The sequence below is a fragment of the Callionymus lyra genome, chromosome 6, assembly GCF_982586985.1.
Source record: "Callionymus lyra chromosome 6, fCalLyr1.hap1.1, whole genome shotgun sequence".
Taxonomy (NCBI): Eukaryota; Metazoa; Chordata; class Actinopteri; order Syngnathiformes; family Callionymidae; genus Callionymus; species Callionymus lyra.
Genome location: NC_141823.1, coordinates 7698541 through 7725298, shown reverse-complemented (window position 1 = coordinate 7725298; position 26758 = coordinate 7698541). Strand labels below are relative to the sequence as shown.

The 26758-nt window shown below is 38.0% G+C and overlaps 4 protein-coding genes across 4 annotated transcripts in view; 2 read left to right on the top strand and 2 right to left on the bottom strand.

Moving 5' to 3' along the window:
* nfatc3a (nuclear factor of activated T cells 3a) overlaps positions 1 to 607 on the bottom strand; it is a 76704-nt gene extending 76097 nt beyond the window's left edge. Inside the window, exon 1 of the mRNA XM_087793390.1 lies at positions 128 to 607. Within this exon, the coding sequence (XP_087649516.1) occupies positions 128 to 218 (91 nt within the window). The 5' untranslated portion in view covers positions 219 to 607. The remainder of the gene's footprint in view (positions 1 to 127) is intronic.
* A 7538-nt stretch (positions 608 to 8145) lies between these two features.
* On the top strand, positions 8146 to 11346 carry ddx28 (DEAD (Asp-Glu-Ala-Asp) box polypeptide 28). Its single transcript, XM_087793219.1, has 2 exons — positions 8146 to 9098; positions 10052 to 11346. The coding sequence occupies exons 1-2, from the start codon at positions 8446 to 8448 to the stop codon at positions 11046 to 11048; spliced, it is 1650 nt and encodes a 549-aa protein (XP_087649345.1). The 5' UTR covers positions 8146 to 8445; the 3' UTR covers positions 11049 to 11346.
* A 1325-nt stretch (positions 11347 to 12671) lies between these two features.
* LOC148076300 (uncharacterized) lies at positions 12672 to 13979 on the bottom strand. The gene is made up of 2 exons (XM_087793150.1): positions 13847 to 13979; positions 12672 to 13360 (listed from the first exon to the last, which is right to left on the bottom strand). Exons 1-2 carry the CDS (start codon positions 13977 to 13979, stop codon positions 12672 to 12674), a joined length of 822 nt encoding a protein of 273 aa, XP_087649276.1.
* Positions 13980 to 17249: 3270 nt separating this feature from the next.
* The window catches only part of tln2a (talin 2a), a 101800-nt gene continuing 92291 nt past the window's right edge, over positions 17250 to 26758 (top strand). The window contains exon 1 of the mRNA XM_087793377.1: positions 17250 to 17400. The gene's annotated coding sequence lies outside the window, so the exon portion shown is untranslated. The remainder of the gene's footprint in view (positions 17401 to 26758) is intronic.

Here is a 26758-nt window from a genome sequence, read left to right as displayed (position 1 = left end):
GTTTGTTATTGTTATTTAGTGTTAAAGAGTTGACACAGAGACAGAGCAGTAGCAGGAACTTGACGTCAAGCGCCAAGTTCTACCAGCGGCTCCTTGGCAGAGCCGTGACCGGGCGACACGCACTGACCTGCGGGGCCCAGAGGCTGCTGCTGCCCGTCCTCCCCGAAGATCAGCCTGAAGTCCAGCTCCTCGCTCCCGGGGCAGTTGGCGGTCGTCATCGGGGCTGACAGCTCGGAGGGGTCGCGGGGTGGCTGAGGGGTGAGGGGGTGAGGGGGGGGGGGGGGTCACCCCGCCACACGACGCTCCAGCGATGAGAAAACAAACGTCACCTTAACATTGACTGTCAGCGTCGAACTTTTTATTTCAGTCCGTCCGCTGGACCTTCCGCGGCTCCGTCCATTCGCTCCTGTGCAGCCAATCCAAAGTGGTTCTGGTGAGTCGGTTCTTCAAGAAGGTTCGGTGTCGGAGGAAGAAACCCTCGCGGGGTCTCGTGCGCTCACGCTGACCCGCGACAACAAACAAGCGTCTTTTTTTTTACTGCCCGACAGAGTTTAACGTCCTCTGCGAGCCGGTGACTTCTCCGGGAAATAGTCCAGTCCCTCCCCCTCCTCCCTCCCTCTCTCACCCTCCCTCTCTCACCCTCCCTCTCTCACCCTCCCTCTCTCACCCTCCCTCTCTCACCCTCGCACGCCCTTCCCCGCGCGCGCTCCACACAAATTATACTCCGTCGCTTTATAGTTTGCATAGTGCGCATGCGCATTACTGTCCTACTACGACGCAAATAATAGCGAATTTATTTTCTTTTTCCTGTAAAGGCTGGAGATGTACGAATACAAATAAAAACATATCAACTATTTATTTTATATTTAATTGTGGATGTTTCACTGCGTTTGTTATGTTGGGTAATTATCTTTAAAAGTAAAAGTAAAAGTATAAATTGCTCCATTCTACACTTTTTTTAAAAAGATGTAAAAGAAAAGCGTCTTCTGTATTGTCACGAGTTGATACACATGTATTCTTCTTGAGGAACATTAAGGTTGTCACAGCAGTTCACATAGAATAAGGAAGAAATGTTCCACTTATATATACTTATATATATATATATATATATATATATATATATATATATATATATATATATATATGTATAATATATCACAAACCAAACCAATGTTAGTGGGTCCATTGTTCAGGGCCTTTTCATTGTTGTAAGTTTTTAAAGCATCTAAGGTTCGGCACCAATAATTGAATTGAAATGTATTTAATTTTATTATTAATTTATTTTACGACACTTTTATGTAATGTCTTTATTTTATTTTATTCTATTTTATTTTATTAGTTTATTTGAGTTCAATCGGCACTTTCTTTGTTTCCCTTATTATCAGTTTAACCTGTTAAAAATAGATTTATTTGTATTATTTCTATAAAATAAATGTATAAATAATTTATATTATTATATATTATTTTTTTGCAAATAAAATGTATCCAATTTTCTCATTTAAAAAAAAAAGATGCCGAATCACCACATCGTTTTCTATCATGTATTTTGTTTTAATTAATGGATTGTTTCATTTATAGGCCACTTTAATGTAATGTCGCTTATATTTTATTCATCACATTTAATTTAATTTATATTTATTTTCTTTTTTATCTCAACTTTTATCTCTACTACTTGTAAACCTAATTGTGATCTTTTCACTTGTTGGTCTGCACTCGTTCAGAAGATCACAAATATATATATATATAAAACTGTCCTTGTTGTCATTGTTTTAAACCCCATTTATAATCATGATAATATCAATGAAAGATCAAATCTCATACAACACAAGTTTTTTCTCAATCAAAATGAACCGAAGTGAATTTCTCTCAGCGACCTATTGACCTTGCAGATCGTCCGACAGCCACTCAATGCGTCCTTCCGTCCTCCCACCACTAGATGACATCTGAGTCTCTGCCTGTCGTTCTGTCTCTGCGGCTCGAGCCTGAACATCTGTGTAATGACATATAATGACATGATGCACTTGTTACCCTTCGATCCTGTCACTCAACATCAACCAATAGCAGCGAGAGAATGATGGCAGGAGAGTTTCTGCTTCACCTTGAATGATGAGTATAGAAGTGAGACTTTATGTGAACGAGACTAAACTGAAATACGACCAAATATCGAGAAGTTGTGTGACTAAGAACCTCTAGGACTTCTGGTGGATCGGTTTCACCTGGATCACTGGTCCCCCTGTAGGAAGTTAGGAGAATTGCATTTGTAATTGCGCAATACCTAAACATCTGTATTATTTATAATAATAATAATGATAATAATAATAACACACATACAGAAGAACTAATAAACTGCTGACACAGCATAACACAGAAACAATATTTTACATTGGAAAAGGTTCAATTGATCTTTGATGAAGTTTTTAAAATGTCTTTTCAATGAATGTATCGCTCTCGATATGACTCGTGTTCCACCTCATCCTTCCTTCATATGGGCTTAAGGCTTCTTCATGACAACTTTATATGGTCTTGATCTATGATTTGAAGTTATTGTTATTTGTAAAGTGCTTTTCTAGACCAGGATCACAAAGCTTTTTAACAATCAAAAACATTACACAGTTAAAATATATACTATAAAAAGGTCAAGACACATAAGACAAACACACGAGTCCCAGAAAATCAGGAAAAAACTCAAATAAAAATGTCTTAAGATGTTTCTTGAAGGAGTCAGTAGATCATCAAACGAAGAGATTGTTCCAAAGCTTAGGAGCAACAGTCGGGAAGGATTTCTCTCTGAACCTGAACCGTGTTCAGGTACCATCAGTAGATTCTGATCCACAGACCTCAGAGCCCGAGCTGGGGTGTAAGTCTGGATCAGAATCTACTGATGGAAGGTCTGACCATGAATAGATCTGAAAGTAAGAACCAGAATTTTAAAGTTGATCCTGAAAGAAACTGGCAGCCAGTGAAGAGTTTTAAGGATCTAGTTCTTCTACTAGAGCGGCTTAGAATTCTTGCTGCAACTATTGTCTTGATAAATGTATTGGACTAACTCTTGAACAGTCATATTACATACTGTAAAGTAATGTTATTTTTACCCAAAAAACGTATCCCTTAAACGGATGGTTTCAGAAGTACCTTCAGAGAGTCAGTATTATGTTAGTTGAAAAACACCTAAAAGGCTTTAAATATTCCAGTGAAATAACTTAACAGATTTTGTATATTGGTCTCTTTATAAATCCACTAATGTCCTCATAGTGTCCTCTAGTAAATCTACTTAGTAAGTCTTTTCACTTAACTATATCATCTCAAAGTCTACGAACATAAGGACCTGATATAACCTTTTGTTTTCTGAATATTGTCCCTTTTACAGTCTTGGAATGTTCCAGAGAAACTTCAGGAAATCTCCGCTTCAAGCTTTGATATTATCGTCGATTGTCTTTGAATTATTGCCAAATATTACGAGCCTCATAAGTTTCTTGGTATGAAAACTAAACAAGCTGATATGTTCATCTAATCGTCCTGATAAGATCTCCCAGAACAACTTACAGTCGCTCTTTCTTTGCCCTTTGACCTTTCCCAGCAACCCTGTGTCTCCCTTTCACATGTTCAAACGATCTATGTTTTACTCTGTCTTACGCTCTTGCTATTATCACAGTCAAAAGTATTTAAAAGTGTTTTTTTTCAAAAGTGTTTTTTAGTTGAGATAAAATATTTCTCCCTGTGATCCCCCAAACAAACTAGAAATAACAAGAAATACTTGTTTAAATTGTCACTTTTCTTCTTGTTCTCTCTTCCTTCTCTTATCCAGGTTAATAAAAACACAAAATAAATCTTATTTTAAAAGCAGTCGCAAACTAAAAATGTTGCAACTATTAATTACTTCTTTCTAAACACAATAATACTTTCATTTTAAATTCATTTTTTTCAGTCTAGTCTCCTTTTGACGACGAATAATGTTCACAGAATAATTTGACAAAGTAGTGGCTGCAGTTTTCACGCTCACGCTAACGCTAACGCGAGGGCGGCAGTTCAAGAACTTTCACTGCTATCACAGTTTCAAGTGTTACCAGAGGTTAGTGAACACTGATAAGACTGTGCAAACACTACTTGTTTTGAGTATTTGTTTCGTCGTGTAATATCAAAATCTCTCCTGTTATCGGAGGCGAATATGAAAAGAAGAATATCAGCTGTATTTGTGAGATGAAACAGGATTAAAAAAACTTCTCTGAAAGTACCTCCATGCGCTCGCGGCTCGTGGGCGTTCAGACACTCTGAGTTACCCAAAGCATCAATATCACATTTCCTGTGGTCTTTTTTTTTTCCAATCTAAAAACAAGATTAACCATCTGTGATGCATATTTGTGTGTCTGTATTATTTTTACTCTTAAACTTTTGTCGTCATTTAAAAACTTCTTTCAAGGGTTTCCACTGTAAACAATACACACACGACGAGTGCAAAAACACCTCAAATGTTGATCTGTAAATGCTCCATTATGGTAGAATTATATATTTGTATTATTATGTTTCCATCTTTTATTGTTATAGAATAATTATATCAGATATAACACTTCAATAAAAATGTATATTTACTGTTTTAGTTTCTTAAAGTGACATTTCCACTTGATTTTTAACACATGTTTTTGGTTATACATTAAATAAATAAACTAAATTAATAAACAATTATTGAAAGCATGAAAATACAAGTTTGGATGTTTCCAAAATTTGACGGTTGGAATTTTTATAAACACAATATATTTACCATGATATGTGTATTTGCTGAAATCGCCTAATTTCTAGTCATTAAAATATATATACAGTAAATAACATTTGTTTTATGTAGACTCTCCCTGAATATATTGTCATATTTAGTTTTTGAAATAAAACATATTTAACCATGACTTTACTTTGCAGCTTGAACACAAAAGTGTAAATAATGTTGAATATTTCCTAAATGTTTTATCATTTAATCAATCATTTGTATTACTGTCAGCTTTACATTTATAAAGACCAAGTATTTGGATTTTCTTACATAGATGTTCTGACTCACGGTCAAGAGTGTGACTCTTATTTCCTCCCACATACATACGTTCAATGGCAGCTCTAACAAAAGGTTGTATAAAGATATTTCATCGTGATTTAGTTGATGGAATAAGAAACAAAAAATGATTCAATTCATTTTATTTTTTTGGTATATTTTATTAAGGTGTTGAGTAAATACTCAACTGGACTCAAATACTTAACTTTGCAATATACAAGTTTAAGGAAAAAAACAAAGTTAATTATAAGGATAAAGAAAATACAGATATAATAATAATAATAATAATAATAATAATAATATAAGTAATTTGACTTGATAATAGTAATAAAATAGATTTTAGTTAATAAACAACATGATTTCATTCAAGAGACTTAATCTATTCAAATGAATTTGCTGCGACCATAAGGTTATTAAATGTTTTTTTTAATGTATAGAGAAGCACAAAAAGATGAATAAAGCATGCATTAATTTTTTTAAATATTTTCCTTATTCATTTTTTGTTTTTCATCATCTCGTGGAAATATGACTAATGTTGAGAAAACACGTGGTGAAATAAAATGAACAAAATTCAATGAAGATTAAAAGGGTTGAATTGTAAACGTATAAAACTACTCGACTATGATCTACTCTTCAGAAATCACGTTTTTCTGGCCTGAATATTCTCAATCAAGTCGCCATCCTGCTGTAATTTCACTCGCCGCTCTTATCTGCAGCGATGACCTTTGACAGCAGATAAACACCACACATGGTGTGGGAGGCAGATGACGTGATAGTATGTTCTTTTTAAAGTTGTAAAGAAGGGAAAAAAAGAAGAAAACTAAAAAAAAAACATCTACCCCCGCAGTGATGTTGCGTGAGAGTTGTCACTCTTTCCAGGATTTGGGTTTGCACACTCTTGCAGATGTGCAGCAGCAGCAGCACCTTGGCAACGGGTGAGATGTTCGCTAAATGTCAACACGGTATCCAGTGTCACACTGTCGGCTGCTGTTTTTTTTCATGTCGTTTGTATAGAGATTTTGTCTTCAGTCGCACAATGTTATCGTGGTCGGTGTGCGGGGAACACACCCATCAAGCGAGGAGTCTGGGTAGCGTGGCCACAGCCCGAGCAAACCATTGAGAATTCCTTAAATAAAGACCATGACCGACGGCCGACGGCGGCCATGTTATGACCTATTGTTTGTGATGATTTATTAGTGGCTCTCCGGCCCTGTCCATGTGGAGCAAGAGCGAGTGGTTGACCAACTTTATGCAACCTTTAATTTAATGTCAACTTTTTTCCAGGATTGACTCCAAACCTTAAAATGTAAAGAGAAATTCAGTCAAAAAATAAGAATTTGTTAGCTGCTTAGTATGGCAACATAATAAACTTGCAAACTAACATATTTTTTTTATAAAAATGCATTCATTACATATTTAATAAAAAGTATTTTTGCAAAGTTCAATTTGTTTTGTTTTTAAGGAAGGTTTGTTGTGTAAAATGTATTTGATGTACATTCGATAAAATAAACTTGAAACATATAAATATATATATATATATATATATATATATATTTTTTGTTACAGTATACATACAGTATATTAATTAATGTATATTAAATCGATCTTATGTGTGTGTAAATGTAATATATAAATTATTTAAAGGATTTTTTTTTAATTTGAAAGAGGTTTCATTGGTGGGAAAGTGAATTAATCAATTTATCTGAATTACTAACCATCATTTCTGTTGCTGTATTTCTTCTTTGTACTTGTTATATTTCTTGTAGCAAAGTTCATTATTCATTACTATAACTCTTCAATGTGCTGATAATACATGATCAGTTCTACTCTTAGTCTGCTGCCCATAATTCTTTCTGCGAGGGGAAGTCTCACAGTTTCAAGAACCAAAAATTAACAATGTTCCTGCAACTTCATATTTTATGTGTGACCTCTTAACGGTTTGATGGTTTCAAACGATTTGAATCTTTAACGAAAGATCAGAGATTTCAGCTCATAATGTTGAGTAAATAAACAGTGTTATGTATTTCCATTCTTTATTTCACGTTCTCACCGTAAGAAAATAAATACTAATAAACGTGTTCATTAACCAGATAAATAAAATATATAAAGGTTTTCAATTAGGGCCTCCTTCTAGTCGGCGTTGAGCTTCACTATATGTGGCCCCTGAGCACCAGTTTAAGTTCATGTTTGGCATCTTGGCTCCCGACGAGAAGTCTTCGTATGTGCTTCCCTCTAGTGGCCAGTCTAAGAACTGATCTCCACAGGGTTTTTCTTTGCATTTTGCATCTTTAGAATGAAACTTGAGGTTCTAGCTCGACCACAGTAGTCGGACGGGTTCAGGCCGAGGCTCAGGACGAACATGTGATGGACCTCGTGTCCGCGAGAATCAATCCATGATCTGATCAGCTGCACGTGGCTGATGTTCGATCAATTCTGGAGCTTTCACCAGCATTAGTAGAATGAACAAACCCTCGTGTGACTTAAACACACTCTTGTTTTTAAACCAACAAATATTTTTCATCTCTTAGTTTTTTAATTAACAATTACGAGTCAAAAAATATTTTCGTTTTAAGTATTTAATAAATTATGTTTACATACAATAACATCTAATTTTGATACACATCTTTCAATCACACAGCATTGAAAATTGAATAAAAAAAAACGTTATTCATGTGATATAAACAATTGTTCATTAGAAGTCTGGGCGGGTCAGGCCAGAGTTCAGGGTCATGTGGACCCATATTGACCCTGCTGTTGTGAGTCGATAACAGAGTTCTTTCTCTGATCCATGACAATCTCTGGGTTTGACTTGAACCACAGCCAGGGCTGATTCATTTGGCTGTCGATCAGATCATGGATTTGTTGTGAGGAGCAGTGGACAGTGTGTGCAAGAGAGAGCTGGGGGAAAAAAGATGGAAATATATATATATATATATATATATTCACGAAATGTAGTTTTAATATATATATATATTGATATATTTTAATAATATAATAAATAAATAATATAATATATATTGAATAATAATAATACAATAATATTATATTTTAATCATTTATTAAACACTAGCTTTTAGGTTGTATGTATATTAGTTTAATAATTCCGAGTTAATTTAAAGCGATTTGATTCATAAATCGTTCGTTTCAAAATTAAATAAAACAAACGATTTATTTAAAATTGTATTTTCAAAGTTTTAAATAGGCCATTGTTTTTTAACGTAACTTATAAATCACTACAATTTCCATTTATATATTTAAAAAAAAAGGCTTAATAATGTTGTCGATCTGTATATGACGTTTCGTGACGTCACTATCAATCGACGCGTAAACATGGCGACGGCGCACGAGACTTTCCCGTCCTTGGTAAAGTGTGACTTTTCTCTCTCTTCTGTCTAACTTCCTCCGCTGACGTCATGCAGTGTTCGAGGTTCGGCTTCACGGCGTCGTCACTCTCGCCCGGTTCGGTCCATTCCGTCGCCATGTTGACCCGCTGCCTGGTCCGGCAGGTCCGGTTCTGTCAGACGGCGACAGAAGACCCGCCGCCGGTCATCCGCGTCCCTCACTTCCTCCGGAAACGAGTCGAGCACGTGAAACAAACTCGATCCACGATCAAGGTCAACACGACCAAACCCGGGAAGGTTCTGATCCAGAGCAAACACCCGGAGAAGAACCAGTTCGCGTCCTACACTCTGGGCAAGTTCGAGGAGGTGGTTCTGTGCTCGCAGGGCTGGAAGCACAAGAAGTCCTTCGGGGACTTCTTCAGTATCAACAAGACCAAAGACGAGGCTCCCTTCGTGCCGGACCCGGATCAGAACCTCACCTTCGAGAACCTGAACATCTGTCAGGAGCTGGTGGAGGTTCTGCAGAAGATCGCCATCACTCATCCCACCACGGTGCAGCTGAAGACCATCCCCAGAGTCCTGAGGGGTCACAACATCCTGTCCGCGGCCGAGACCGGCAGCGGGAAGACCCTGAGTTACCTGCTGCCCATAGTCCACAAGCTGCAGGCGTCCCGAGAGGAGGATCATGGGAGGACACTCAAGACTGTGGTGCTGGTTCCGTCCAGGTGAAGTGGCGTCATCTTGTCATCTGATGTCCAAACATATCTGACATCACAATATTCAATTGAACCTTTAAAACGTTACAACTTTTATTCTTTATTATTAGAATTACATTCTTTAAAAAAAATATAAATTAAATACATATTTTTTGTAAACATTTCTATATCATTATTTCAATATTAAAAAAATATTGTTTGCCATGGACGTATATCAGTGCCATCAGAATATTAATCGTTAAATTTTAACATTTCAAATGTTGAATCTTACAATTTTTTGTTGTGTTTTTGCTCGCTTTTAATTATATTTCTCAATAACGTAGTCCTACAATTTGAATTGGAATCGAAAACTTGTTGCCATGGTTGTAAAGGAGTTTATTGTGGTGGCATTAAAGAATTAAAGTATTAAAAAGAGATTAATACAATTTAGAGTATATACATGAAAATAAAACAAGAGATATTAATAAACATAACATGTAAATAATCATCAATTAATAAAAAAAATAAAAAGAAGAATATATTCTTTCCAAGTTGGATATTCTTGTTCAAATAATTAAAATATAAAATATCTAAATTCAATATTTTTTATCACACGGCCTTTTATGTTGACATACGTTTATTTAAGTTGAATATAAAAATCTTATAATGAATTTTATTCAGTGTAAAATATTGTTTTTTTTAATCTGTAACCTTTTTAATCCAGTGTTGTCTGGTGGCACTTTTAACAAATAAAAATTCAAAAGGCTAAATAATTAACACATTTTTTGTAGAACACTTATTTTTTTAATCTAAAACTGCTTAATTAAAAACATTTTAATAAAAATAATTCAAAGATCGAACATTTGACATTTTTAATTAAACCGTTGAATGTTCTTATGACTTGTGAGGATATACTTCCCTAGAACCTGCTGATCGTCTTTTCTACTTGTTTTGGATTTTTGTTAAATGTTTGTCTTTTGTAGGGAACTGGCTCAACAAGTCGCTTCCGTGTCCAGAACTCTTTGTGCTCCGTTTGGCTTCAAGACCAGCATCATCGGTGGTGGCCGCGGGGTTGGAAGCATCTTGAACGTCTTCAAGAAATCCACGCCGGACATTCTCGTGGCGACGCCCGGAGCTCTGGTCAAAACCCTGCGGCGAAAATCCAAGACGCTGAGCGATCTCAAATTCCTTGTGCTGGACGAGGCGGACACCATGTTCGACCCCAGTTTCTCCGACCTTCTGGAGGACATCCTGCAGCACACCGACATCTCCACAGGACCCAAGGACTTGGAAGATCTCTGCACTAAAGCCCAGCTGCTGGTGGTGGGCGCCACCTTCCCCAGCGGCGTCGGAGACGTCCTCAGCAAGGTGACGGATCTGGGCAGCATGATGGTCATCAAGAGCCGGATGTTGCACTTCCTCATGCAGCACGTCAAGCAGACCTTCATGAAGGTCAGAGGAGAGGAGAAGGTTCTGGAGCTCAACCAAGCCTTGAAGGCGCTCCAGGAGAAGAAGAAAGAGGAGGTCTCCGTCCTGGTCTTCTGCAACAAGTCGTCCACGGTCAACTGGCTGGGGTACATGCTGGAGGAGCTGGGGGTCACCCACGTCAGACTGCAGGGAGAGATGCCGGCGACGCTGCGCTCCGGGATCTTCCAGTCCTTCCAGAAGGGCCTGGTGAACGTCCTGGTGTGCACGGACATCGCGTCGCGAGGGCTGGACACGTCTCGGGTCTCCATGGTGGTCAACTACGACTTCCCCAACTCTCACACGGACTACATCCACAGAGCGGGGCGGGTGGGTCGTGCCGGGGGGGTGAAGGACGTGGAGGTGCTCAGCTTCGTCACTCATCCCTGGGAGGTGGAGCTGCTGCAGAAGATGGAGCTGGCGGCCCGACGCCGGAGCGTTCTGCCGGGGATGGAGACGAGAATCCGTGAACCAAAACCTAAAGAAGATATTGATCCGTCGGACAATGAGCTGTAATATTATGACCACTTATCTGCTCTTCATCAGTGTGGTGATCATGGACATTGTCAAGTACTTAAGCAATAAATACTTGTGTGTTACCAGGGGTGTCAGAAAATATTGATACTTTATTCTAAACTGTACTTTATCAGTTTATTAATTTTTAGGCTTTATAATTTTATTTATCAGAATTCTTATGGTTTACATTTATATAATGTGTGTAGAATTATTATTTTTGTTTTCTTTTCTATTCAAATCTTGACGACATAAGCAAGCAGCGTTCAGTAAGTCCTCCGAGGACGAGAGGATACAGTGTTTGGACATTTTTTTGAAAACAAATTAAAGTATTTATGACTTTGTCAAGAATCGTGTGTCTGTAAATTCTGCAACACCAGAGTCAAGTACTCGACAATACTACACATATACACTTGCATACAGTATCGAAACATAATTTAATATATTGTATCTGGATGCATATCTTATCTCTAGATTCTTGCCAATACACTCCTTTGATATCTTTGTGACCTTTTACTGATGATGTCACTGGTGTAAATGTTGTCAATATACATTATTTGTCATACTTTAACCACAACCCTAACTTAAAAAAAAATCTTTCTAAAACATATGTGACATGGAACGGTAAATTAACAGATTAATTCCGGGTTGATCATCGTGTGATATACGAAATAAACCACTAGATGGAGACATTTGTTACGTTATTAAAATGCCAAACAAGGCCATACGTGTTTATAGTTTGGATTTCAGATCGATTGACTTTACTAATGCCTCTGGATTTTATCTATTTTTAAGTGAGTTCACAAGTTGGTAAAAAAAAAACCTCTAATAATCACTTTTATTGTTAATATCTTGTCTAGCTTGTGGTTAAGTTTAATAACATTCAAATTGTTGACTTTCTGATCTATTCATGGTCAGACCTTACATCTCTGATCTGATCCAGACTTACACCCCAGCTTGGGCTCTGAGGTCTGTGGATCAGAATCTACTGATGGTTCCTGAACACGCTTCAGGACCAGAGGAGATAAAATCCTTCCAGGCTGTTGCTCCTAAGCTTTGGAACGATCTCTGTGTTTGATGATCTACTGACTCCTTCAAAAAAAGACATTTTATTTGTGCTTTTTCTTATTTTTCATGGGGCTGCTGTGTTTGTCTTGTGTTGTCTTGGCCTTTTAGAGCTTTTTAAATGTGTATGTATTTTTAACTGTGTATTGCTTTTGATTATTCAAGCACTTTACAAATAACTATTACTTACTTAGTGTTCTAGTGTTCTTCTTTAAATTTGATCAGATCTGCAGTTCACAGTGCGATAACTTGACTGCTCAGAGTATTTTGCCCGTTTTTTGATCTACATTTAATGCACACGTTGTATGAAATGCTTATTTTCCTAAATATTTATATACTGTATATATGAACATATATTTACATATGAATCGGTGTACACAGAAAGACACACACGGATACAATTATAGATGAATAGCGTGCATGTACACATACACAACTGGAGTCTGTTCTTCAAAGTCATGGTCAAACTTTATTAACACTGAAGAGTAAACAAGGGTCACACTGATGACAATCATAAACGGAAGTCAAAGAAAAGTTGAGTCATCCGTGGATCATGTAGCCTCAGAGAGTCTCTGACTGTTCATCTGCTGACGCTGGAGACAGATCCGACATCTCCACCTCCTCCACTGGTACTGGGAGCTGCTCTCTACTCCTGCTCCTCCAGACCCCAACAAAAACACCACACAAGATCAAGATCACAACACTGAGCAGCAGAGACCTCACTAGATGGTGATCAACCTCTGGCTCTCTGAACATCACGAGGGTCTTGTACGTGAACACACAATTAAATTTTTTCGAAATCATGCACCGGAACTCCCCACTGTCTTCCAGAGAGATGTTAGTGATCACCAGACTCATGTCAGAGAGATAGATTCTGTCTTTCCGTGAAAGTTCTTTTATGCGTGAATCTCTTCCTTCAGTTCTGTTTGTCCTCATGAACCAGTTGATCACACCAGGCTGTTTCCAGTCGCCGCAATGTAGAGTCACGTTTTCTCCTCCAGTGAAGAAGGCCAGTGCTGGCGGGTCAGACTCGGGACACACAAACAGGTCGTAAAATTCACGATACAGATCTCTGCGATCACAAGCATATGAACCTGTGTGGTTAAGGGTCAGTGATGGAAACTTCAGTGTGTGGTTGTGACTCTGTTCCTTTTTTATTGAATTAGCTATCAACCACACATGAGGTTTTTCTCCACTGTCGCCAGAGCAGTTCAGCTCCAGACTCTCTCCCACTGAACGGTGAAAAAACTCTGGTTGTACATCAACAAATACACGTTTCAGTATGTCACACATCTGATGGTTCTTCTCCAGACAGTAGTAGTAATAATAATCATAGGATTTGTCAAATGTTACCAGAAGAGACGATTCGTTCTTCACTAGCTGCAATTTGTATCCCAAAGATGATACATCATCTATTAAAGAAAATTCCCAATTTTTCGTTTCCTGGTTAAAACGATTTAAAGCCCAATAAACACTCTGTTTTGGTCCCACATCATCACAAGTCAGCTCCAGTGTCTGTCCAACATAGGGGCTAACATCATGTTCCCTCATCTTTTGTAGGCCACAAACCAGGAGAGAGGAGTTCCTCTCGTGCGTCACATTGTTCTGGGTCCAGCACTGGACTTGGTACTGACCCGAGTCAGAAACCCTCAGAGGGGAGGTTTTGTACGAATCTTCTGTCTGCAGACTGAAGTTGTGATGCTGTGAAGAGTTCCACATGATTTTCTTCTCCTCACCGCTCCATCTTGAGATCAAGCAGAAGTCCGCCGTCCGGTCCAGGATGAAGCGATGATAGTTTCCTGCTCTCTGGATGACTTGAGCGTGGATGATGCCGGAGAAGAGCGCGAGCAGCAGCATCTCTGCAGCCATGTCTTCGTCTGTGAGCGTGAGTCCACTCGACTGCTGCTTCATGAATCCTTCAATCTCTGCACCATCAGCAGTTTCTCAACTCTGATTGGTGGAACACTTTATCAGGAGGATTTCCTTGCTACTTCCTGCTCGCTTTATCAGGTGTTAAGATGCAACCGGGTAAAGACACAACGTGACAGACTCTTAACATTAACTTACAGCAGGTTTTTCTTTTTTAAATTGATTCTTCATATTGCACCAAATGGCTTTTCCCTAATCTTCTGGGACTCCTGTGTTCTTCTTATGTGTCTTTGCCTTTTATATTATATAGTTTTAACTGTGTATTGTTTTTGATTGTTAAAGCGCTTTGTGACCCTGGTCTTGAAAGATCTTCACAAATAACCATTACTTACTTACTTACTTACTTCCAATGGTGGGTTTAGTAAGTTATATTTTTTATTAAGTTTCTTGTCCTACAAACAGGCCGTAGTAAAAGTAGCCATTGAAAGATTGTTTGTCTTCAGGATGTGATTAACATTTATTTCACATGTGATTGAGCATCGCAACAACAGACAAACAAACGCTAATCAAACTATCAAATAGCAATGCCAAAGTAAAACACAGAAAATATCACAATCTTCTTAAATTTCAAGATACTATACCAATGTTCAACTGTACTGTGTCGCTTTTTATATGTGTTGCATTCAAATTATATTATTATTGTAGTTGTTTATTGTTTATAATTAAATAAAAATATATTCTTTATATTTATTAACATTTTGAATACAAATATCCATGTCTTTTGTTCATTTTTGTGTTGCTAGAGGTTATCCCGCGAGATCCCAGCGATGACTGAGGACGAGAGGATACAATCGATCCAGTTGGTTTTTAAAGCTGATATTTGTACATATTTTGTTTTGAAAACAAATGAAAGCAGTTACGACTTCATCAAGAGTCATGTGGTCTGTAAATTCAGCAACACCAGAGTCGAGTACTCGCCAAAACTACACATATATACGTGTTACTACAGTATCACTTAATATTGCAGTATATCATATGGTTGCCCCTGTATCGTGATATGCATCGTGTCGCCAGATTCTTGCCAATACACAACCTTATGTGTCACATCACAATAAGTAATAAATAAATGTTAAATCTTTCAATATCTACTTAAAACGTAAACCGATGATGTCACTGATACATTTGATGTCTCATAATAACAAAAGAGTTTCGTTTTCAAACACATTTCTGACATGAACGGTTATTTCAAAGGTCAAATCCGGGATGATCTTCATATTATATCATATAATGAATGATCAACCACTAGATGGGGCCATTTGTTACGAATGCTTTCATAGCTATTTATACTCCTGACACTCCTGCTCCCACTACCACATGTTGAGATATTTAATATATTAAGTTCCAAAATCTTTCAACAAAAGTATTCAATCACAGACTAATGAATGAGTAGTTCATGAAAAAATATTTAATTATATATTTCTCATTTCAGCCATGTTTTCGTGGGAAAAGTGGATTTATTTATTAAATACTTTCTTGTTTTAAGCTCTTTAAATTCACATTCAATGCGCACATTGTGTTTCTGTGTAAACACATCTGTCCTATAGTGTATTATTGTTATTTGTCATGCCTTATATACAAATATCTAATCCCTCATTTGCCTAAGATGTTTATACTTCATTTAAAAGATAGAAATATCTAGCTCTCAATATAACAGTTTATTCTTTATACCTAAAAAATACCTTCAACAACAAACCCTGATCTTGCATTGCTTTAACTCATGGATGCGTTTGACTCGAGGAGTCAGATCCTTGTTGACGGTTGAGACAGTAACGAAGATCCTCCTCCAGAATGTCTGTCTTTAAGCGTGATTGTCATTCCTCAGCCCCGCAGGGTCAACATTTTTAAGCTCTGCCCCCGTTTAGGTTCACATTTCAGCCCAGTGTACCCTGACAACAGGCGCCCAGTATCCAGTAATAGCCTGTGAGCAGGGAATTCCTGACAACTCAAAGATGTATAACCATCTCCTGAAGTTATTTTGAAATCGGGTTTGAAAATTATTCATCGTTTATTATATAAGATGTTTGTTTTTATTTTTTCTAAATATTTGTTATATGTTATCAATAAACATTAAATGTAAATACATTCATAAATATTTCATTTAATTGATTTTTATTTTTAACATTTTAATTTTGTTACACATGAGGAAAGTCAAACAACCACCAAAGACAAAATAAAAAAAATTATATAAATATAAATAAAATACAGATAAACCTGCCCTCTCTCTTTCTATCAAAAGGATTCTTTTACAAGAGGAAAAATAACTGTATACACAAGTATAGACAAACCATAACTGTAATTTCTGTAAAAGGCTCTTGTTTTTAAGTCATAAAAATAACAATTTGGAGTCAGATTTGTTGTGTGTTTTTCATTTCCAGTGAAATGGCAAAAAAACACATTAGGTGCATTTCAATAATTCACTGTACTCTATTGTGTTTGTACAAAACTCTATTTTATTTGAAATATTTACATTAGAAAAGGATCAGAAGACCCGCCTGATGAAAAAAAAAAAAAAAATTCTGGAGATGAAATCACATTTATCATAACAACATCCACTTTTCTGTGATTAGTCAATCATCAAGGTTTGTCACCGCCCGTCATTAATCCCGGACGTCTCCACATCCTAGGGACTTGTTGTATAAACAAATCAGTGCTTGATTACAGCCGGCTGGAGGAGGAGTGAAGCCATAATTACATCATAATGGACCCTGCTCTCGTAACCTCTCATTCGCCCAGATTTCAGACAGTTGGTAATAACATTTGAAACATGTGAGTCAGGAGAGTTGGATTTTGACATTAGCTGCCCTTTAAATTGCATTTTTATTTATGTTTAGGATTAAATGAATCATGTTTACTGTTGCACAACATTCCCAGTTGGTGGAACCCTTCACACGACAATGGCAATAACAATAGTTTTGATTTCATGTTTTTAAAAATTAAAATTTTAATTAAAATTTTTATTATTTAATTTATAATCGATTAATTCGACGTCTTTATCAGAATTTTTGTTGCAGTTAAATAGAGACACGTGACGTCTCAGTTTTCACGAACATAAATAAAACAGCGACGCATACATATTGAACTGGACTACAATTAGACTACAATCCGCTGCGTCCATTGATAATGACGCGTTTCCTGTACAGTTCCACGGTGGGATTGAACTCCCCCCTGCCCACTCACTCACACACACTCACACACACTCCCCCTTCCACACTCACTCACACACTCCTCGCGGCTGCTCCTCACACGCCGACCGGCTGCTTGGAAATTCCCGAGGATATTTAACGGCTGCGGAACAACGGGACCGTCGCCGGTGAACGCGCATCTCTCGCCTGTTTGAAATGCTCCCGGCGAGCATCTGAAGGTAGGATCACGCGCGCGTCCATCTCTCGTGCACATGCACACACACACCAGCGTGACACTCTCCACAACTCTCACCTATTATTTGACAATTTTCCCTTCACATGCTAAATGTAGTCGGTGCTGCGTTCAGGGTCCCGCTCCGTGAACGCATCCCCCGCTAAGTTTTCAGCAATGAATCCAAACGAAACTTGTGGAGGTTTTAACTTGTGACTCCACGGGGGGTCTGCAGTGTGTGCCGGGGAGGGTGGTTGTTGAGGGGGGTGTTGTTTGGTAGTTTGGTGTATGCGGGGTCACACACACGGTTCTCCACCCCGGAGGGCTCGTAAGTTGCACCGGCGAGGGACAGTCATGCCGCCGCCATGTTCACTTGACGCCTCGGTCGTGGACCGGGGGAATGGTTCCGACCACGATCACTAAATGCTGTGATTTATTGGGCGTGTTTTTTTCTTGACCGTCCGCCCTCAGCCAAGGTGGTGATGTGGGCAGACAGTAATGTCAGGGGCAGCTGCGTCTAATGTTGTATAAAATGTGCCACACCCCTCCATATAGAGCCCTGTCTCTCTCTCTCTCTCTCTGGGCTCTGAAGACCACCTGCCGGGCGGGTGTCAATAATTAAAATAGCTCAAAATAACACAATAGACCCCCAAAAGATCATTTGTTTGCACGCAAACTTGTGGATGAGATGTATTTCTGTCTGTGGCAGTTTGATGAGTGAAAGTAAATCCCAGTCCAACCCTCCTCCCTACCCCTTCATTTAAAGACTCCATGTACCCCCACGTTGGTTCGTGTCATCATCACCCCCCACAGACTGTTGTTGTCCATCACCGGTGAAGCTGCTCGTCTTTTACGCTGTTGCCATGTCGGAGGCAGAGCTTCACCTTATCACAGACCGATCTAGAGTGTCAAACTAGAAGTTCTGCACTCGCCTGAAAACATTCTTCATTAAATAGTATTTAAGGATGATTCTATTATGAATACGTTTTGAGAAGAATACAGCCATGTGATACATATCAGGAAACAGTGCCACGATACGATTCATTTCGATATATGTGTAGTATTGTCGAGTACTTGACTCTGGTGTTGCAGAATTTACAGACCACATGACTCTTGACAAAGTCGTAACTGCTTTCATTTGTTTTCAAACCAAAATATGTAACAATATAATAACATCAGCTTAAAGATCTACTGGAGCGACTGTATCCTCTCGTCCTCAGCCATCGCTGGAATCTCGCGGGATTACTTGTAGCTGTGAAGAACATTATGACTTCGGCCGGAAATGTAACAAACTACATGAATATTTGAATTAAAACTGTAAATAAATGTAATTTAAAAAATTCGTCCTCAGGAATTGAAGGGAACTCGGAGAATTTAATTGTTTCTTTAGCTGCGGAGGAGCAAAATCGTAACTGATAAATAAATTAGGCCAAACATCAGCTTTAAAAGCTGCTGAAGTCGGCTGTATCCTCTCGTCCTCAGTCCCTGCTGGGATTTTGCAGGATTTCATTTTTTTTTTAGCTGCAGAGGATGTTACAACTCCTGTGATCAAGTGGCTGGAAATGTTATTGAAACACACAAAAAATGAATGAACAACGTTAATATTTTGCAGGTAAATTGTTTTTATTTGATTTGATACACACAAATGTAAACTATAAAAGAACTGTGTTTAAAAATACAATTTCAATGCCCACCATGAAAAATACAGTGCTGTATATTAAAAAAATAAATTCAAATGCGCTCTAAAATATTTGCATTGTGATTGAAAAAGGAAAAATCGAATTTAATACACACTTATTTAAATGAAAAACAATAAAATAACTGATACAAATAAAATATGATACAAAAGGCAAAGATAAAAAAAACCACTACATTATTTTTGTTAAATATATCAATATTTTATCGTGAAGACAAATATCTCTGCATTTGACTGTATCGAAATTTTTCTCACTTGTAGTGAAAAGCATCATTAAAAAAAAGCTCTCATCTTAAAATTACCCACATTTTGTCATTGAGGCATAAAAGACATGTTGCTGGTCTGGACAACAGTTTGAGTTCTGTCATCCCTCATTCTGCACAAGATAAAACTTTGTTGATCTTCTCATGAGTAGATTTAGTTGCTGTAGAAAAGTATAATATTCATTATACTTTAGATATTTGTTGGTAACAGAGTCAAGTGCAACAAAATGTATGTTTAAAAGGACTGTGCACATTAGCATGTCGGTCTTATTGCCTTGAAATTATTCACAGCTTTCAATTTTGTGTTGTAATTAGCAGCTAAAGGAACAATGAAATCCTCCGAGTTCCCTTCAATTCCTGAGGACGAGAGGATACACATAGACTTTTTTTTAAATTACATTTATTTACAGTTTTAATTCAAATATTCATGTCGTTTGTTACATTTCTGGCCGCAGTCATAATGTTCTTCACAGCTACAAGTAATCCCGCGAGATTCCAGCGATGACTAAGGACGAGAGGATACAGTCGCTCCAGTAGATCTTTAAGCTTATGTTTGGATATATTTTGGTTTGAAAACAAATGAAAGCAGTTACGACTTCGTCAAGAGTCATGTGGTCTGTAAAATCTGCAACAACAGAGTCAAGTACTCGACAATACTACAAATATATGGTTGTTCCTGGTATCGCAATATATACTCAGTTGGTGCCCCTGTATTGTGATACGTATCGTATATCACCAATAGCCGTACTTGCTTCTCTGCCTACTTCTCAAAGTTGGTCCACATGCTGCAAATTCACTTTCTCAAAGAGACCCTGAAGCTCCAATTACGAAGTTAAACGTGTAAGAATATGGTCTTCTTTTCAAACAAATGTCTCATCGTATTTAATTGGAGGTACTTCGCTGTATTCTTCTTCCTTATATTCAACTGATATTTAATAAAGGTGAAGATAAAGGCGAGCGGAGAAAATGTCACATCTTTTTTCAATGGGTTTAAACGTGTCCTCCAGAATCCCAGCCCTCCTAATGAGCTCCGGTCTCCTCCAGCACCGGTCACTCACCTCCTCTCCCAGAAATGTCGCCTTCCCTTCAGCCTGTGAAGAGCTGTTTAGCATTCCTCTCCAGCGCCGACAACAGATTAGATCATTTATTAAACTGACCAAAACACAGCCCGTCTTTCCTCACAATCCAGCGCCAGTCATAAATAGAAAAGCACTGACCTTTTCTGAAGAATGAGTTTCTAATGCTTTTAGTGTCCAGGAGCTAATTTTCTTCTGAGCATATTTCTCTTTTAATCTGCTGTCGGATGTGAAACCGTAGGATTTATGGACGAGCGAGGCCAGTTGAGGAGAACGTTTGCTGACTGATGCAGCTGTAAGGTTGTCATGATGGTGTATTTCAACTGATACTTGATACCATTTTTGATACCACACAAGTATATTAGCAGACAAATTCAAAATAAGTATTTATCATAAAATAAAACTGTAATTATGATAACAAGTTAAGTTCTGAGGTAGTGCAAAAAGAGTGGTTTGGGTGGAGCTGGTGACCCAAATACTACACCTTTAGACTTCACGTTGCTGTTGAAACATGATTATTCGTTTCAAAAGAAATGAGGTCCCGTTGTAAATGTATACAGCGTAGGGCAGGGCTGTTCAACTCAAACTTCCTTTTATTTTTTGAAAGCATGTCCACTCAGTCGTCTACAATAATTGCTCAATGTTAGACAAATTGATGAAAAACACATGATTTTATGAAAACATTATGTACTTGTGTATTGAAATGGCATGATGGCATGTGCAACATAGTGACAACAAAAGTCACGTTTGTGTGGACATTTTTCAGTTCATTGGAGTGTTAAATCAAATGTATTTTGAGGGGGCCATGTTGGATTATTCCTTGGTTTACCGTAGTAAGCAAACGGTCACGGTTTTTTTTTTGACAACACATTCATTATTTATGGGTGAATCGTCCAAATTGCTTGCTGCACCAGAGCGTAAATTGAACAGCTCTATATAAGGTATATATACAGTCATGTAAAAAATATATTTCTTGTGTCGGGTCCAGCTAAAGGTTTGGTCCAATAAGATGAGAAGAAGAAAATGGATCTGAAGAGTTTGACTTCAGAGCTGATGTGTAAAAATGTTCAATGGTTTTCTTAATTATAACCAATTAAACTAGTTAGTCAATAGCTATGGCATTACAGTGACTAAAACTGGGGCATTCCATGCATGATGCAAAACTCCTGACAGATTCCAAAAAAATGATGTGGACTTTAATCTTTTCTTAAAACCTTCCCTGGAATGAAACAAAGAAAATTGGTCTCTTCACGCTATTGTAGCATTTATTATAAGGCAGTAGTTGATGGTCGATCATTATATGCCTTTTTGGACTTCGCGGATAAATGAGGCCCAAAACTAAAAGTTATTTTAGTCCAGACATGGAGGCCCTTTACAGATATCAATACATTCAATGTAGTGTCAGTGTCCGTGACTGTATTTGGAGCCATTATTGGATGAAACTGTTAGTCTAGGAATGTTTTTTATTTGAAAATACACCTAGTTTTTGTGTTATTTTAAAACATTTTTAATGAAGTCTGACAGCAAATGTAATGTGTATTAATATACATTTTTAAAATGTAAACTTTCCCCTTTGTCTTTCAACCACAACAAATAAATAATCCTTACAATACACGGCCGTGATGCAAACAGACTTTTATTATTCCACAAATTTTCAGGCTCATCTTGTCCTTTACATTAGTTTCAGATTCGAATTTTTTCAGTCAAGATTGACGCACAAAAAAACTGAATCGCTGTCTCTGAACTTCTCCTGCCCTCCCTCTTTTGTAAGTGTGACAACGGCTTCTTTTTCTGTTGGCTGGTTGCAAACTTGACTTTCTATAATCATACCAGCATTTACTGTAGAGTCAGCATAAGCGTTCCTTTTTTTTAAACTATTTCGCAACCTCTGCGATTTTTTTAAACGGCTCTTCTATTAAATGGCAATGTGAAAATGATTTAACCTATATTATACTCCATGATACGTAGGTGATACCTGGTATTGTTCGTTCCTCAACTTATTATTTCTGTCACCACTTTTTTCGCTGCTTCCTGTTTGAAGCTGTAATCAACGGCAGCGAAGTCTCCGATGGCTGCTGTGGGCTTGCGGTCGCCTGTCACCCACCGTCTTCCACTCTCGTCCGTCAGCGACCGAATCCTCCCCGAGACCCACTCCATCATCACGGCTCACATGAGTCCCGTATCTCTGTCACATTCGCCTGCGAGTCTGTTTGCCGGGTAAATGCCACTTAAGCACTTTGCTGCTATTAAATGGCGGCGTGAGAAATGTGGAGGCTCGGAACAGAAGCGAGAGGAATCTGTGGCCTAGTTCAAGTTAACCATATTACAGAATTTCACACTTGGTCGTGACCAAGACAGAGGCATGTGTGACCGCGGTAAAGACCCAAATTCCAAGAAGGGCTTCCTGTTTAGAAAGTTCACCCCCACCCCAGACCGTCTTGTTGTTCCCCGTTTCTCTAGGCATGACTCAGAATGTTTCAGGGGTCAGTGTTATTTTAAGAGTTACGATTAACCATGAGGTAACTCTTTTGGCATCGGGTTTTATGACTGACGTCCAGAATCTTTCCAAGAAAATTGACTTAATACATTTTTTTTATTGCCCCCAGTTATTTGAGCATCCATCTGTTGAAAAAAGTACTTGATATAATTATTTAATTGTAGAAGTTTTTTTTATTGATTAGAAAGTCTTGTGAAATCAGGAGAGGTTTGATTTTTCTCTGCGCTTTTCTAGTTTCCTGAAAGTAAATAACAACACTGTCTCTGGCATCTTTGTAGATTTTAAACTACGATTTATTTTATTTATTGTTTAACCCTGTTATCTTTGGGTCAAGGTGACCCAGAGGCAAGAAAACAAATGTGTGTGGTTTCCCAAGAGTTGTGTTGTCTCTGGGTCAAGGTGAACGACCTTGACCCAGAGACAACACAATGGTTAAAACCATTTGTAAAGGGTTGAATTGCAACTGTACTCAAAGAACAAGTTTCTAATGGAATTAAATATTGTAGGACGTTCAGGTTGATCGATAAATATCCTAATTCTTTCCCTTTAAAGATCAAAACACGGTAATGGCCACCAACTGCTTTCATTTGTTTTGAAAGCAAAATTGGTCCAAATATCAGCTTTAAAAACTGCTAGTCATTGTATCTTCTCATCCTCAGTTGTCAATAGGATCTTGCGGTATTTATTGTTCCTTTAGCTGTGGAGGACATCATGTCTGATGCCATCTAGACACCAGAAGTTTAATTGCAACTCAAATATGAAAAAATCACCCTAAATATTTGCATATTAATTGTTTAAAAATATTATTGGTTTATTTAACACACAATATTGAAATATAAACCAAAAAAGAGCCATGATAACAATAACAAATTAAAGGCCACATATGAATGTAAAAATATTTTTCGATTGATAGGAAAAATCGACACAGTGCTGTTGATTACGGATAAAGTATCCCGAAAAACATTGCCATATTAGGTGTATTAGGGCTGCACGATATTGGAAATAAGTGTGATATTCGATAATGGTGTCTTGAATTGCGATATAAATATTAATGCGATATTTTTTTCTGTCACCTACAAATGTAGCCGTGTGCACGCAGGTGAGTACTATAGGGGAGGTCCGGGGGTTTAGAGAAGGAAAACGATACTTCCCTTTAGTTTATTTCCACGCTTCGGTGCCCACGTGATCGCAAAAAATATCACTTATAACGCTCAGTTTCTCGAGACTTGCTTTGGTTTCCCGCGAAACTGATCGTCATCAGAGAGGAGCCGCTGACGTGTCGCGATATCACCAAATCAATAATTAATCCACCTCCTTGTACACGCACACATAACACTTTATAAATGATCTGACGCTAACAACTTGGCTCATTAGCATACGGCGAAGACGGACAGGTTTAAGTTTGTTTGGAAGTTCACGATCTTATAAGAAAACAACTGAGTCGAGGTGAAAAGTTCTTACAATATGTTGCTTTAGAAAAAGTGGTTGAAAGGGATGAGATGACTGGATCACTAGTGTTTGAGTAGATCATAAGTTAGTATTACCTCCGTGTATATAGTGAGCCGTGCTAAGTCAGCGCGTCGGCAAGACTCGTAGCCATAGCAACAGAGCCTACAGTTCGCAGACCACGGAGACGTAAACGACAACGAGACATAGAAGTACAAATTGACAAGTTTACAGAACGTGACACTGATTGATTGAAGTGTGAATTTAATAAATGCTTGATTTATACAATAAAAAATCAAAATTATCGCACGTTTTTGATGTGCACATGTTTTTGATGTGCATATTGCACGTGCTGATATCGCGATATTGATATTTTTTCGATATCGTGCAGCCCTAGTGTGTATAAATATTTTCCAACATCCATAGCTTCCTCAACTTTAACTCCTCACTTTGGACTCCAACTAAGTAACCTCCGCATCCACGGAATCCATAGCTGGAAGAAGAGACAAATGTGCAGCTCAATGACGATTGACAGTTCCTGCAATAGTTGCTTAATGGTCTGAAAATAAATGTTGCTTTTCTCAATTTGCAGTGAAGGATTTGTGAAGTCCTCTCGCTGCACATTTAGTTTCATGAATTGCTGAGCAGCATATATCAGGGGTGTGTGAACAATATTTACTCTGCCGGAGGAGAGGAGCTGCATACTGAAAAAAATGTATTTTGAGGATGTATAAACCATAAAGAGAGATGTGTGTAAAGAACTGTTGCATCAAAAAAAACAAGATTTTCCTACATGGAACTAAAGTTGAATCTTAAGTTGTCCGTGTTAAACCTGACCCAAATCTATAATTGGCATCTGAATTTAGTTTTCATTTAATTGGATAATTGAAACCGTGTAACTTGGTACGTTCCAGCTCTTCGGCTCTAGATTGCTGTAAACACACAACAGTTTGCCTTCTGTTAAATTTTAACTTGCATATCAGGGCAACATGATGGTGAAGTTGAAGACCATTCCTCACGTACAACCATGCATTTCCCTGTATCTAAATGTCTCTAACCTGTGCTTCTGGTTCACCAGTCGGTCCCCGGTCTGTAATGTTAGGATTCGTCCCAAAGGAAGTCGTCATCTTGACCGCCTCCTGAAAGTGGATCTGCTCTGAAATGCGTTTCGAGTTGCAGCTGAGCTCTTCGGCTATTAGTGGACTGCATCTCTGGCAGACGGCCCCGCTGCCATGGTTGCAGACTCAAGGTTCAGCCCCCGGGGGCAGAAGTGGAACCTAATCAGGTGTCTTGCACGGCACTACTATCTGGTGTGGAACCGCATTCAAACACATGAGATGGAAGCGTCTGAACGACACGTGGTGTTGAGCTGAATATTTTTATCTTTATGGCCCTTACTTGAGTTGTTTTACTTTCTCTTTGGGAATCTTGAAGTTTTTATAAAGTACAGGGAGCCATTTTAAAATTGTAGTAAATGTACAAATAAATATGAAATATTAAATATACATGCTTCCGTACGCATGTGGGTTGAAAATAGAATTTCTTGAAGAAAAACCGATGAGTGACAAAGCAGTGAACATCAGAAAAAATACAGAAAAAAAAAAATTGAAATAATAAAAATATTTGAATTTATTCCAAAAATAATAATTCAACATATCAATAAAGAATTAATGTAATCCAACTATTAAAAAAACAACAACATTTTTAAGTAAGTAAGTAATTTGTATTTATATAGCGCTTTTCCAGACCAGGGTCACAAAGCGCTTAAACAATATACAGAAACGATATACAATAAAGTATATACTTTAAAGGTCAAGATAACACTGAGAACAACACAAGAGTTCCAGAAAATCAAGGAAAAGCCTGAACAAATAAAAATGTCTTAAGATGATTCTTGAATGAGTCAGTAGATCATCAAACACAGAGATGGTTCCAAAGCTTAGGAGCAACAGTCTGGAAGGATTTCTCTCCTCTGGTCCTGAACCATCAGTAGATTCTGATCCATAGACCTCAGAGCCCGAGCTGGGGTATAAGGCTGGATCAGATCACTGATGTAAGGAGGAGTCTGACCATGAATAGATCTGAAAGTAAGAACCAGAATTTTAAAGTTGATCCTGAAAGAAACTGGAAGCCAGTGAAGAGTTTTAAGGATCGGAGAAATGCGAGTGAAATCTCACTTCTGAATTCTCCTGAGGATGTGCAGCAGAGCTTTGTTGAGCAGAATATTCTGGGAGGGCTGGAATTGTATCCCAAACCCTCCGCTCTTCGTCGAACCTCCTGCTCCGGCTATTCTTGGTTTTCACATAAGGAATACATTCTTGCTGCGAGTGTTTGACTACAGACCTTCACGGCGAGCAACCCCACAGTGAGGCCACCCTGCTGGCCGG